The sequence below is a fragment of the Orycteropus afer genome, unplaced genomic scaffold, assembly GCF_000298275.1.
Source record: "Orycteropus afer afer isolate SDZICR_OR568_19922 unplaced genomic scaffold, OryAfe1.0 scaffold00185, whole genome shotgun sequence".
Lineage (NCBI taxonomy): Eukaryota > Metazoa > Chordata > Mammalia > Tubulidentata > Orycteropodidae > Orycteropus > Orycteropus afer.
The window spans coordinates 4,429,446-4,442,361 of NW_006921772.1; the positions used below are offsets into that span (position 1 = coordinate 4,429,446).

The 12,916-nt window shown below is 35.5% G+C and overlaps 1 protein-coding gene across 1 annotated transcript in view; it reads left to right on the forward strand.

Annotated features, from left to right (window-relative positions):
* Nucleotides 1-12,916, forward strand: part of ADAMTS19 (ADAM metallopeptidase with thrombospondin type 1 motif 19) — a 511,689-nt gene that overhangs the window by 367,438 nt on the left and 131,335 nt on the right. Inside the window, exons 14-15 of the mRNA XM_007947461.2 lie at nt 5,790-5,917; nt 11,647-11,767. Coding sequence (XP_007945652.1) covers nt 5,790-5,917; nt 11,647-11,767 — 249 coding nt within the window. The remainder of the gene's footprint in view (nt 1-5,789; nt 5,918-11,646; nt 11,768-12,916) is intronic.

Consider the following 12,916-nt stretch of genomic DNA (forward strand, 5'->3'; position numbering starts at 1 on the left):
GCACTTAACAACAACAACAAATTTGAATTTTTTTTTCTTGTTCCAATAACAGTCTTGTCAATAGTTGTTTGGTTCTGTAGTGCTAATCTAACAGAAAATACCACAAACGGGTGGTCTTAACAAACAAGGATTTTTTTCTTGTATAGCTTAGGAGGCTAGAAGCCTGAGATCAAAGGGCCAGGATTAGGGGCTTGGTGAAAGCCTCTCAACCTTGGGCTTCAGCTCTGCCTTTTGTTCCTGGCCCACTGAAGCTGGAGGCTTCTCTTAACTCAGAGAGCTGTTGGCTGCTGAGGATCCTAGGTCAACAAGTAAAATGGCACAGTCCCATAATTATCAAGCAATACGACAAGTCACTAATTCAAATCCATTAACACTCCCAAGATCAGCAGACAACATGGCAGGCTATTGAGATGAAAACTCAGTCAAGTGCAGGATCCAGATGTCCCAAAACCTACCAGACCACATCTCCAAGGCAGTTCTCAGCTGCTCACTGCAGATTCCACCATGGAATTGATTACAGTCTCATTATGGGGAATAATTGCATCAGCTGTGCAGCCACTCAAATACAGGCCCCGCCAAGTTGACACACAACCTCAACTACCACAATACTCTAAACTCCATCACTCTTCAATTTCAATGCATCCACCTGGCAAAACCCTGTTCTTAGAGTAAGCATCTGAACACACAGGCAGTTTATTCTATTATTCACACCATTTTTTTACAATGGAAGCTTCTACTCAGTTTTTGGACTCAATTTGTGTCAATTCTTATAGGAAAACCAAATCTTCCTACTTCTTCAAATGGGATATGTGTTCCTTCCAATTACCCCAAAATCATCCAAAAAAATTCCAACAAATGTCTGTGGCTAGAATATTGTCTGTCATATATTAAGCTTCAATGGACATTTGCTGCATAAATTTGAATACGTACCCATTACGTTTTGGTACTAAACATATAATCAATATGATTACTCACGTATTATGTGAATAATTATGAAGTCATTTTCTTATCATTTGAAAGTTAATTCCATCTCTCCTTCTAACTGGCTGTAAGGTCTTGTTAGTGTTAACCTTATTTGAAATCTATTTCATTATATATGAAAGAGAATGCAAACAGATGATATCAGATTACCTCAAGATTAAAACAAAAAGAAAAATCAGAAATTAAAGGGGGTCAATTTAAAATGTTAAAGCTGTTGCAAATCACAATTAAAGAAGTTCTTAACTTTTATCAAGGGATGTTTATCATCAAAGTGATCCATATTAGCTACTTACATAATTAGCAGGAAGAATCACTGGTAGTTGGAAAATATGGCCTCAGTGATAGAAATGACACCAGAAATTGCATGATAGAATTTTGCAAGACCAATGACTTATTCATTGCAAATACCTTTTTCAACAACATGAATGATGACTATACACATGGACTTCACCAGATGTAATGCACAGAAATCAGACTGACTACATCTGTGGAAAGAGGTGATGGAGAAGCTCAATATCATCAGTCAAAACACAATGAGGAGCTGATTGTGGAACAGACCATCAATAACTCATACACAAGTTCAAAGTGAAACTGAAGAAAATTAAAATAAGTCTACAAGAGCCAAAATATGACCTTGATTATAACCCACCTGAATTTAAAGATTGTCTGAAGAATAGATTTGATGCATTGAACACCAATTACCAAAAAACATATGAATTGTGGGATGACATCAAGAACATCATCCATGAAGAAAGCAAATGGTCATTACCAAGACAGGAAAGGAAGAAAAGACAAAAATGGATATCAGAAGAGACTCTGAAACTTGGTCTTGAAGGGAGAGTAGCTAAAGCAAATAGAAGAAATGATGAAATAAAACAGCTGAACAATTTCAATAGGCAGTACAAGAAGACAAAGTATTATAATGAAATGTGCAAAGACCTGGAGGTAGAAAACCAAAAGGGAAGAACACACTTGGGATTTCTCAAGCTGAAAGTACTGAAGAAAAAAATTAAAACCTCAGGTTGCAGTATTGATGAATTCAATAGACAAAATGTTGAATAATGCAGAAAGCATCAAAAGATGATGGAAGGAATATACAGTAACTTTATTAGAAGAATTAATTGATGTTCAACTATTTCAGGAGGTAGCATATGATCAAGAACCAATGGTATTGAAAGAAGTCCAAGATGCACTGAAGGAATTATTGAAAAACAAGCCTCCAGGAATTGACAGTCTACTCATTGAGATATTTCAACAAACAGATGCAGCACTGGAAGCACTTACCCATCTATGCCGGTTAATTTAGAAGACAGCTATGTGGCCAACTGACTGGAAGAGATCCGTGTTTATGCCCATCCCCCCCAAAAAAGGTGATCCAACAGAATTTGGGAATTATATATGAAATATATAGTTAATGTCACACTCAGGTAAGAATTTGCTGGCGATAATTCAAAAGTGATTGCAGCAGTATATTGACAGAGAATGTCTGGAAGAGCTGACTGAATTCAGAAGAGGATGTAGAATGAGGAATATCATTGCTTATGTCACATGGATCTTGGCTGAAAGAAAAGAATACCAGAAAGATGTTTATTTGTGTTTTACCGACTATGCAAAAGCATTCAACTGTGTGGATCATGACAATTTATGGATAACATTGAGAAGGATGGGGATTCCAGAACACTTAATGGAAACTAGTATGGAAACTATACATAGACCAATATGTCATTTGAACAGAACAAGGGAATACTGCATGGTTTAAAATCCAGAAGGGTGTGCATTTGGGTTGTATCCTTTCACCACACTTATTCAATCTGTATGCTGAGCACAAATAATCCAAAAAACTGGACTACATGCAGAGTGCAGCATCAGGATTAAGGGAAGACTTATTAACAGCCTGCAATTATGGAGATGACACAACTTTGCTTGCTGAAAATGAAAAAGATTTGAAACATTTACAGATGAAGATCAAAGACTACCGTCTTCAGTATGGATTACACCTCAACATAAAGAAATCCCCACACCTGAACCAATAAGCAACATCATGATAAATGGAGAAAAGATTGAAGTTGTTAGGGATTTCTTCATTTTACTTGGATGCACAATCAACATCCATAGAAGTAGCAGTGAAGAAATCAGATGTCATTTTGCATCAGGAAAATTTGCTGCAAATGACCTATTTTAAAGAGTTAAGAAGCAAAGGTGTCACTTTGAAGACTAAGGTGTGCCTATCTCAAGCAATGGCATTTCCAATTGTCTCATATGTATGTGAAAGCTGGGCAATGAATAAGGAAGACCAAACAAAAATTGATGCCTTTGAATTATGGTGCTGAATACTGAATTCAACACCATAATGGTGAAGAATACTGAAAATACCATGGACTGCCAGAACGAACAAATCTGTCCTTGAAACAGTACAGCCAGAATGCTCCTTGGAAGTGAGAATAGCCAGACTTCATCTAACCTACTTTAGCTGTGTTGTCAGAAGGGACCATTCCCTAGAGAAGGATATCATGTTTGTTAAAGTAGAGGGTCAGCGAAAAAGGGAAAGACACTCAACAAGATGAATTATCATAGTGGCTCCAAAGATGGGCTCAAGTGTAGCAAGGATTGTGAGGATGACACACAAGGGGGAGGTATAGGGTTCTGTTGTACATAGGGTCACTCTGAGTTGGAGTCAGCCCAATGGCACCTAACCACAACAACATAATTGGCAGGCTGGTATTTTTTATAATTTTGTAACACATTGATCACACCACATATCAATTTGTATGATGAACAGGATACAGTCATAATTAGCCTTTGTTTTAGAGAGGAAATTGAAATATGCAATCCTTAAAAAAAAAAAGGCTTCTTAACATTATGACACTAATAATTAATACAGTAGCAACTTTTGCTATGTTCTTATGAAATACATGAATCCACATGAATCCAAGACTAGGAGGATTAAATGGGGAATACTAACATAGCGGTGAACTTTGATTCTGGAGAAAATAGATACATGGCCTTAACATCTAAGTATTTTACATACTCTGTGCTGAAATTTGGCTGAAACTCAGGTCTAATGCGTATCTTGGAAGGGTTGGTCTCTTAAATCAAGACAGAGCCTGGCTGACAAGTACTGGCAAGTTACGTGGATCACTATGTCACAGTTTTGAGGAAGTTTGATATCAAATGTTTATGTCATCTGTAGAGCTAAAGTAAGCAGAGTGTTGACAATATGCTTTAAGAGGAGAAATAATTTTTTTTTTTTTTTTTTATCTGAGTTCTTGCTTGGAATGTGAATGGAGTTTTCTGGGAGAGTAACTCCTTTAAACATTATTCATGTATCTGGATACTCCTGTCTTCATGAAAACTCCAGAAAGAGAATTATATATACCACTTTTAAAGCATTGCAATTATACCAGCTGTTTTTAAGCCCAAAGATATGACATAGTAAGCAGTCATTGAATAAACATAACCTACTTTAAGGTGTGAGAGCACACTGAAATGCTTTATTGCAGCTTATAATGGCATCTTAAAGGAAAATTTCAAAACCATTCACATGAAAGGCTATGTTCCAAGTCCCCAGAATTGTTCAGAGTAGTATTCAGAAGCCACATGTGAAAACTGTTTAAAATGTTCAATTCTGAAGGCTCATTTAACTGTCTGTCTTCCCTTTGCAAAGCGATACCCTGTTCCATGCCTCTGGCTGTTATTTGGTATTTATAGAATCCCATCGGCATACGTGGAACTTTACTGAAGACATAAGTGAAGATCAGTGTCAGACTGTAAACTATTTTCCATTCTATTTATACGAGCTTAATAAACACTAAAGGACCTGGCTGGTGTCAAGCCAATAGATTAGTAATGTAGCATGGAAATTGCTCTGAAGTTTCAGATTTGGATACTCCTACTACTGGTGTTACCAAATGCTACAGCTGCTCTGTTGGAAGCTTAGAAATAGAAACAACACTTTAAAAATACTTTGCTACTCTTTGACTGAGACTCATAGGCAATTGTGCATTAACCTGACCACCTACCTTATGATTCACTTATTAATGCACCAAAGATGATTCCCAGCCATTCACAAAGTCTAAATAGAACAGAGGTTCCTGAAATAGATATCATACACACTGAAATACTTTCTGAGCAAGGGATAAAGGGGTTTTGAATTGCAGCTAGTGTATCATCAATTGTACATAAAGGTGGATGCTCTCATGGGATTGTATCGCATTTCTGAACATCTTAATATGGAAATGCTAATAAGAATTGCTTATCTTATCAGTGCTTCCTCACTTAGTAATTTTGTTTGTTTGTTTGTTAGAAAATATCAGATGCATGGAATAGAAAAAGTGGAATTTAGAAGTTGAGCATCAAGGAAATCTTCACAAATAAAGTAAATCTTAAGCCACAACTTGAAAAATAGGGAGAATCTGATATTTACTCAAAAGGTGAGGGAGACCCATTCAGAAGAAATGAGCAAAATGTGGAAGCATGCAAAATATTTTTCAGGAGGAATGATAGGGTTGTGTGTGGCAGAGGATTTGCTCTAGAGAATAATAAATGACACATTGCACAAAATAATTTGAAGCAATATTTCTTAAGGTAGAAGACAATTAATGTGCAGTGTGTAACTAATTTTTTCCAGACATTGCTTCATTTAATATGTATAATAATCCTCTAGTACTACCTACTCTAGTATTACATGACTCAATTAACATTCTGTCCTATTTTTAACCCAATAATTGTTCTGGAAAAAATAGAGATTGAAATAAAAATATTAATGGAGTAATATTTACTCATTTATGTTTATTCTACTCTGTATGTAGAAAAGCCATGTGCCCTGGTTTGCTCCCCTGTTGGAAAAGAACAGCCTATTCTTCTATCAGAAAAAGTGATGGATGGAACCTCTTGTGGATATCAAGGATTAGATGTCTGTGCAAATGGCAGGTGCCAGGTAAGACATCCCAAAAGGGAGAATTTCTATGTTGAGTGAAAAGTATGAGGCCATTAAGGAGCTACACTGTGTGGTGGAGACTCTGGACCAAAATTGAAAAGATATGAATGTAATCCTGACCTTGAGCAAGTCTGATCTACTTTGAAACCCCATTTTTCATCTGTATGATGAAGATGTTGTAATAGACAATTCATAAAGGCCTTTACTTCTGAATGAATCTGAAATAATCTGAGATTTTTATTCCATAATGTGTATATTGTAGATCTAAAGCTGGAACACTACTGTGCATTTTATGTCAAAACATTCCGAAGCAGAAACTCATGCACTCCAATTCTCCATGTCTTGTGTCCAAGACTGAGCCAAGTAGAAAAACCTATAAAATCAGCACTATTACTCACTTAATATTAAAGCATTCTCAACATAAGTGAACCAACTGCTTTGAAGATGTGTCTTCAGTTTGCTTATAATATTAAACATTTCATTTGCATTTTTTTTCCCTTTTGAAAAGTAATCTCCACTTACTACTGTGTGCTGTGTATTATTCATTTATCTTTATAAAAACAAAAAATCTTTTAGACTAAGAACAACCTAGTGAAAAAATCAAGAGAATTTTAAAAATTGTTAGTCATAGCTCTGTCACTCTCTCAGATTGGCTTCTCCTAGCATATTAACAGAGTGCCTGGGTGGTACAAATGGTTAATGCACTCAGCTGCTAAGCAAAAGGTTGGAAGTTTGAATCCACCCAAAGATCCCATGGGAAAAAAAAAAATCTGGTTAATCTACTTCTGAAAAACCAGCCATTGAAAGTCCTATGGAGCATAGTTCTTCTGTGACACAGACGGGGTCTTCATGAGTCAGAGCTGACTGGTTTGGGGGCAGAATAACATGGCAACAGTTTATTTTGGAGTGATTGCTTGGTCAACATCTATGGGAGAAGAGGAAAGAAAGATGCACAGAGGAAGAAATTTGGCTGTGATGAAGTTACAAGGAGACCTCAGCTGATACAGTGGGGATCCAGACTGGATCTTCAGGGTTATCTCCATTTGAGTGAGAAAACCAGGTCTTTTTACCTGCTCTTCCTAGTATTTGGATACATGCTGCCCTAAGGCGTTGTGACTTGGGAAAGGCAATTTTCCTCAGGATAGGAAATTTCTGAAGAGGGTCAGTAGCTGAGAGCCATCATGTTATAATCTTCCCAGGAACAGAGGAAATAAATCCTTTAATAATGAAGGATGTATACGGGCAAAACCATGACAACTACTGAGAAACTGTGTTCTTGAGCACAACACTTAAATCTGTATGAACCCACTAATTGAGCTTATTAGGCTAGGGTTATTAAACTTTTTGTTACATGCTCTTTTAAGAATCTGAGGAATAATGCCCCCTCCCCAAAAAAACTACACACCTGAATATAAACACATCTCAATATTTATAAACTATTACAAGTTATGGGTGGATCAAGCCATAGTCCCATAAGCCCAAGGGACTTCTGAATAAGACTCTGGAAAAAATATGAGACCTAAATGCTTTCTCAGCTCCAAGAGTTTATATTTTGCCAGTGTGTTACACAGTTTAAAACACAAAATCATATGTAATACCATTGACGTAAGAAACAGTCTTATAATTACATATTAATTTCCTTTGTTTTTTAGCAGAATATGACAGTAATCTGAAATGTGATTTTTCATTTGTCTATAAAAAAATCATTGCGAGTATTTTATCTGTTTACTTTTTTTTTCAGAGCAAGCTGTTGTGCAATAAAAAATTTAAGTTTATTTCTGCATCATATGTTTATAAGTTTATAAGTTTATTTCTGCCATGTCCAGCATGCCAGCAATACTTTAGATACTGGCTACCATTTAAACTGTGTTGCCTTTTTAAAGTCATTCATCAACTTATGAATTTATGTGAGCACATTTTGCCAGATCAGTGTGTCTTCAATAATATATTTCTTTAAAAAAGTTATTATCCTAACTGTATATGTCAAATATAATAGCCTAAATTTCTATGCTTTCACTTAACAGTATTGTCTAAGCCAGATATTCTACAGAGTCCCTGGCTAGACATTAAAATTACAGAACAACATTAAAAAAATCTGCTCGCATGCTATTTGAATCTGATGATTATAATTAAATTCGAGTTCTATGAAATGACTTGTTACTTCTGATGACATTTGAATACTTCAAGATTCTGGCTTTTTAACTAAAATATTTCATTCAGTCTTTCAATATAATTAAAAGCATGCCTTTTCTCATAATTCTCTGTGTATCAGGTTTGCCTAGAATATTTTGTTTTGTCACAAAATATATAGCACCAAGGCTGAAAGTAGAATGCTAAACTTTGTGAATGGACTAAGGAGAGCAATTGAAAATGGATACTTTCTGCTGGAGACCCAGTTTGGCTCCATGAAAATACTATCACTGAAAAGGATGAGTAAAGCTTTCCCCTTTATTACTGTTTTTCCTGCCCATCTACAGCATGCCAGTGGTACTTTAGATACTGGCTACCCGTTAAACTGTGTTGTCTTTTTAAAGTAATTCATCAACTTTTGGATTTATGTGAGCACACTTTGTAAGTGGGGATACTCGATACTACCACTTATAAAATACAAAACCTCTAATTTTTATCTTAAAAATATATGGTGATTTACATGGAAAAATGTTTAAAGCCATTATTCATTAACCCAAATGGAGAAAAAAAAAAAAAAGAACTAATTGCCTGCAAGTCAATTCTGACTCATAGTGACCCCTCCTTAGATTTGCAAGGTGATATCTCTATGGAAGCAGATTCCCCAGTCTTCCTTCCAAGGAGTGGCTGGTGGCTTTAAACTGCCAGCCTTCTGGTTAGCAATCAAATGCCTTAGGCACTATACCACCAGGGCTCCCATTAGGGAAATACAAATCAAAACCACACTAAAATACCATTTCATAAGATGGTACTGTGATGACTATAATAAAAAAAAGTTAAGAAGTAAACATTGGTGAAGATATGGAGAAATTGGGTCCCTCAGTTTCTAGTGCGAATGTGTAATGGTGCAGATTCTTTGGAAAATTGTTTGGCACTCTCTCAGAAAGTCAAACATAGAACTACGACAAAAACAAAAAACAAACTCACTGCCGTGGATTCGGATCCAACTCATAGCAACCTGTCCTTGGGTTTCTGAGGCGGTATCACTATGGAAGTAGATTGCCCAACCTTCCTTCTGAGAGAACTACCCTAAGACCCAGCAATTTCACTCCTAAGTGTGTATCCAAAAGAATTGGAAAAAGGTATCAAAACAAAAACTTGTACATGAATATTTACAGCAACACCATTCAAAATAGCCACAAGGTGGAAACAACCAAAGTTTCCATAAACAGGTGAATGGATAAAGAAAATGTTGTATATTCTTCAAAAGCAATATTCAAAAAAAACCAAACTCACTGCCATCGAGTCCATTCAATTCATAGCGACCCCTCCATGGGTTTCCGAGGCAGTATCTCTATGGAAGAAGATTGCCCCATCTTCCTTAGGAAGAGTGGCCAGTGGGTTTGAACCACCAGTCTTCTGGTTAGCGATCAAATGACCAAGGCACTATGCCACCAGAGCTCTACCATAAAAAGGAATGAAGTACTGATACAAGATATAGAGGAACCTTGAGATCACTATGCTAAGTGAAAGGAGCCAGACCCAGAAGGTCAGATATAGTATGATTCTTTTTAAATATCCAGAATAGAATAACCTATAGAGATAGAAAGCAGATTAGTGATTTGTAGGGGCTAGGGAATGGAAGAGTGATGTTTTAATGGGAATAGGATTTCCTTTTGGAATGATGGAAATATTTTGCAAGTAGATAGAGGTGATGGTTGCATAACATTGTGAATGAGCTGAATATAACAGAATTTTAAACTTTAACATGGTTAATATTTTAATGCAAATCTTGCCTTATGAAAAAGAAAAAATACATTATTGAGCAACAGTATATATGTCTATCCCTAACTTTTAGTTTATATTTACATATCTTGTAGTATGATAGTTACAAGAGTTAGAAAAAACTAAGAAACAACTAAGTACTAACTTATTCATTCATTTAACTGCTATTTATTTTACCCTTACTATTTGCCAAGAAACAAACTGGGTGCTAGGGATGAAGCAGTGAAAGTCCTTTTATTATCTTGAAATCTCTCTAAGCTCTACTCTATTTTTTTCTTTATTTGTATATGAAGGGAAGAATTTTTTCTTTGTTTTATGGTTTTGTGTTCTCTCACCCCAGGATTCCCAATTCTTTTCATGGCTCCTGCTACAAGTGCCCTCTTCACATACCTTCATACCTTTGTTGTATTTTGAGCATTTCCTGTGGTAGCTACTTCTTTTATCTGGACATTCTCTTTATTTCTTCCTGAATAAGCTTTGACTTGCTGATCTGAATTCTCCACTACTGCATTTGCTTTGTTCACCTCTTGACACTGATAGATCCCTCCTGACAAAAGGAAGGCAGGCTGTATTATGCAGTTGCATTGTGATTTTTGCTCTCAGGAGATTGTGCCTACAGCTGCATTTTATAATCTAAGGGCTTCCCCTGTCCACCCCAACACCACCAGCACTGATGACATTAACAAACCCTGTTTTGTTTTTACTTGTTTCACTTAACATTTTAAAAGTTCTACTAAAGTAATTGAAACTTATTGTACCTGGATGTATCCTCAATCTGTCTTCCAAATCTTTCTTCTTTAAGGGTAAATGTGTAATCCTACTATTTCTCATTGTATCCACATATTAAATTCTTCTCTTTGAGTATGCATAACTGCAAAATATCATATTTTCTGAAAAGCAATGGGAGACAAACATTATTTACTAAAAATAAGTCAATTGATTTGGTGTCATAAAATTCATATTAACAGAATTCTTCTGGAAGCATATAAAATTACTTGCTCACATGTTCATGTTTCATTATAGCAGCAGCAAGCTGGGAACACTTCTTACTTACAATACTCTCTGACTCTCTCATCATTTGCTGGGCACCAAAGAAAATGAAGATACAAATTGATTAGTAAACTGTAGCAAAAATGAAAGATATGTTAGATTTTTACCGACAGTAATATTTAATATCCATGTTTTGCTTTGCAGCCATCCATATAATGGAATACATCTAGTCTAGGTTGAGTAGAGTGAATCAGATAAATCATGATATAGTTAATAGAAATGTGATTTCCTTTGGTATTTATATGTTTCATTATTATCAAGATTATTTTTCCAAAATTACATCAAATGTAATTTAATACTTAATATAAGAAAAATCGGGAACTTTGGTGGCATAGTGCCTAATGCATTTGACTGCTAACCAGAAGGCTGGAGGTTCAAATCCAACAGCCACTCCTTGGAAGGAAGACTGGGCAATCTACTTCTGTAGAGATACTGCCTCAGAAACCCAAGGAGGGGTTGCTATGAGTCAAATCAACTCGATGGCGATGAGTTTGTTTTTTTGATTATAAGACAAATCACTATCACTATCCTTCTGCTTTGTCATTTTACAAATTATATTATTAGACATGAGCTTTAGATATATATGTGTATATCTATATCTATCTATCTATCTATCTATATATATATATGTAAGTTTATAGCAGAGAGTGTGACAGTTTACTAGTTTATTATTGCCGTAAGTCATGTTTATAGAAACTAGCTTTGTCCTGAATTAGTAGTGGAAAAAACAACTTACTTTGTGATATATTGTCATTTTTTTGTGACAGAAAGTTGGCTGTGATGGTTTGTTAGGATCTCTTGCAAGGGAAGATCATTGTGGTGTATGCAATGGCAATGGAAAGTCATGCAAAATCATTAAAGGAGATTTCAATCACACCAGAGGAGCAGGTAATTTTTCTCTATTTTTCATCCCCCCGTAATTTTTAGAGATTACATTGAACTTGATTTAGAAATCACAGTTCTAATTCTGTTGAAAATTTTCACAATGAATATTGAATGATTTTTTATGATGACATACAACACAGTTGACAAGAGCCAGAAATTCTAACAAGCTGATTTCTCAATAATGAAAATATGAAGTCATCTGTTGTGCATTTAATAAGTTAGAGCAGCAAGGGAGTAATCTAATTTGTATTGGCTAATGTTATCAGGTTTCTACAGAACTTACTCTCCAATGCAAACCATGATGTTTGGTGGAAAATAATGACTTGTAACAGCATGAAGCAACTATTAAGGAGCCATTGTCTTTTAGGAGCTCTGGTGGTACAGTGGTTAATGTATGGTGCTGGTAACCAAAAGGTGAGCACTTCGAACCCACCAGGTGCTTCATAAGGAAAAAGATGAGGCAGTCTGCTTTCATAAAGATGTACAGCCTTGGAAACCAGCCAGTTCTACTCTGTCCTGTAGGATCACCATGAGTCAGAATCAACTCAATGGCAGCGGGTTTGGGTTTTTTATTTGAAGTGACTATTTAGGATATTATTCTTCAGGTTTTCAGTTTTCCACTGTCTTCATTTTTCTTGATGTTTTAACTGAATTTAAGGGGAATAAATTTTTAGAAGCAATAACTGACAATGTTACATTATGGAAAAGATAGCAGAGGGGAGTAGGGAGTTGCAGGATGATGTTCCTAATATAGTAAGAGCAGAAAGTTATCCTCACTTATTTTCTTTTTTTCATGTACATTTCTGTAATAATACTCAGGAGATATGAGGATGACATGAAGAAATAAGCAGTATAATGTTTTAAATGATCCATAAGAAAAAGTGGTATTATCTCCTCTGAAATATAATGACCCAGAAATACTCATTACAAAAATTGTTTTATACTCAGGTCCTGAAGCTTCCTGAGAAGACGCAAACACTTTCTATTTTCACATTAGTCTTACCTGGACATGCATTCATTTAACCATTCTAGTATTTTTTATTTTATTTTCATCATCATTAATAAACTTAATACACATATACTTTTTTTATCTATTCTAAATTGCTTTCTAGTTCAAAAAATATATCATGAATCCTGAGACCGAAAAATAGA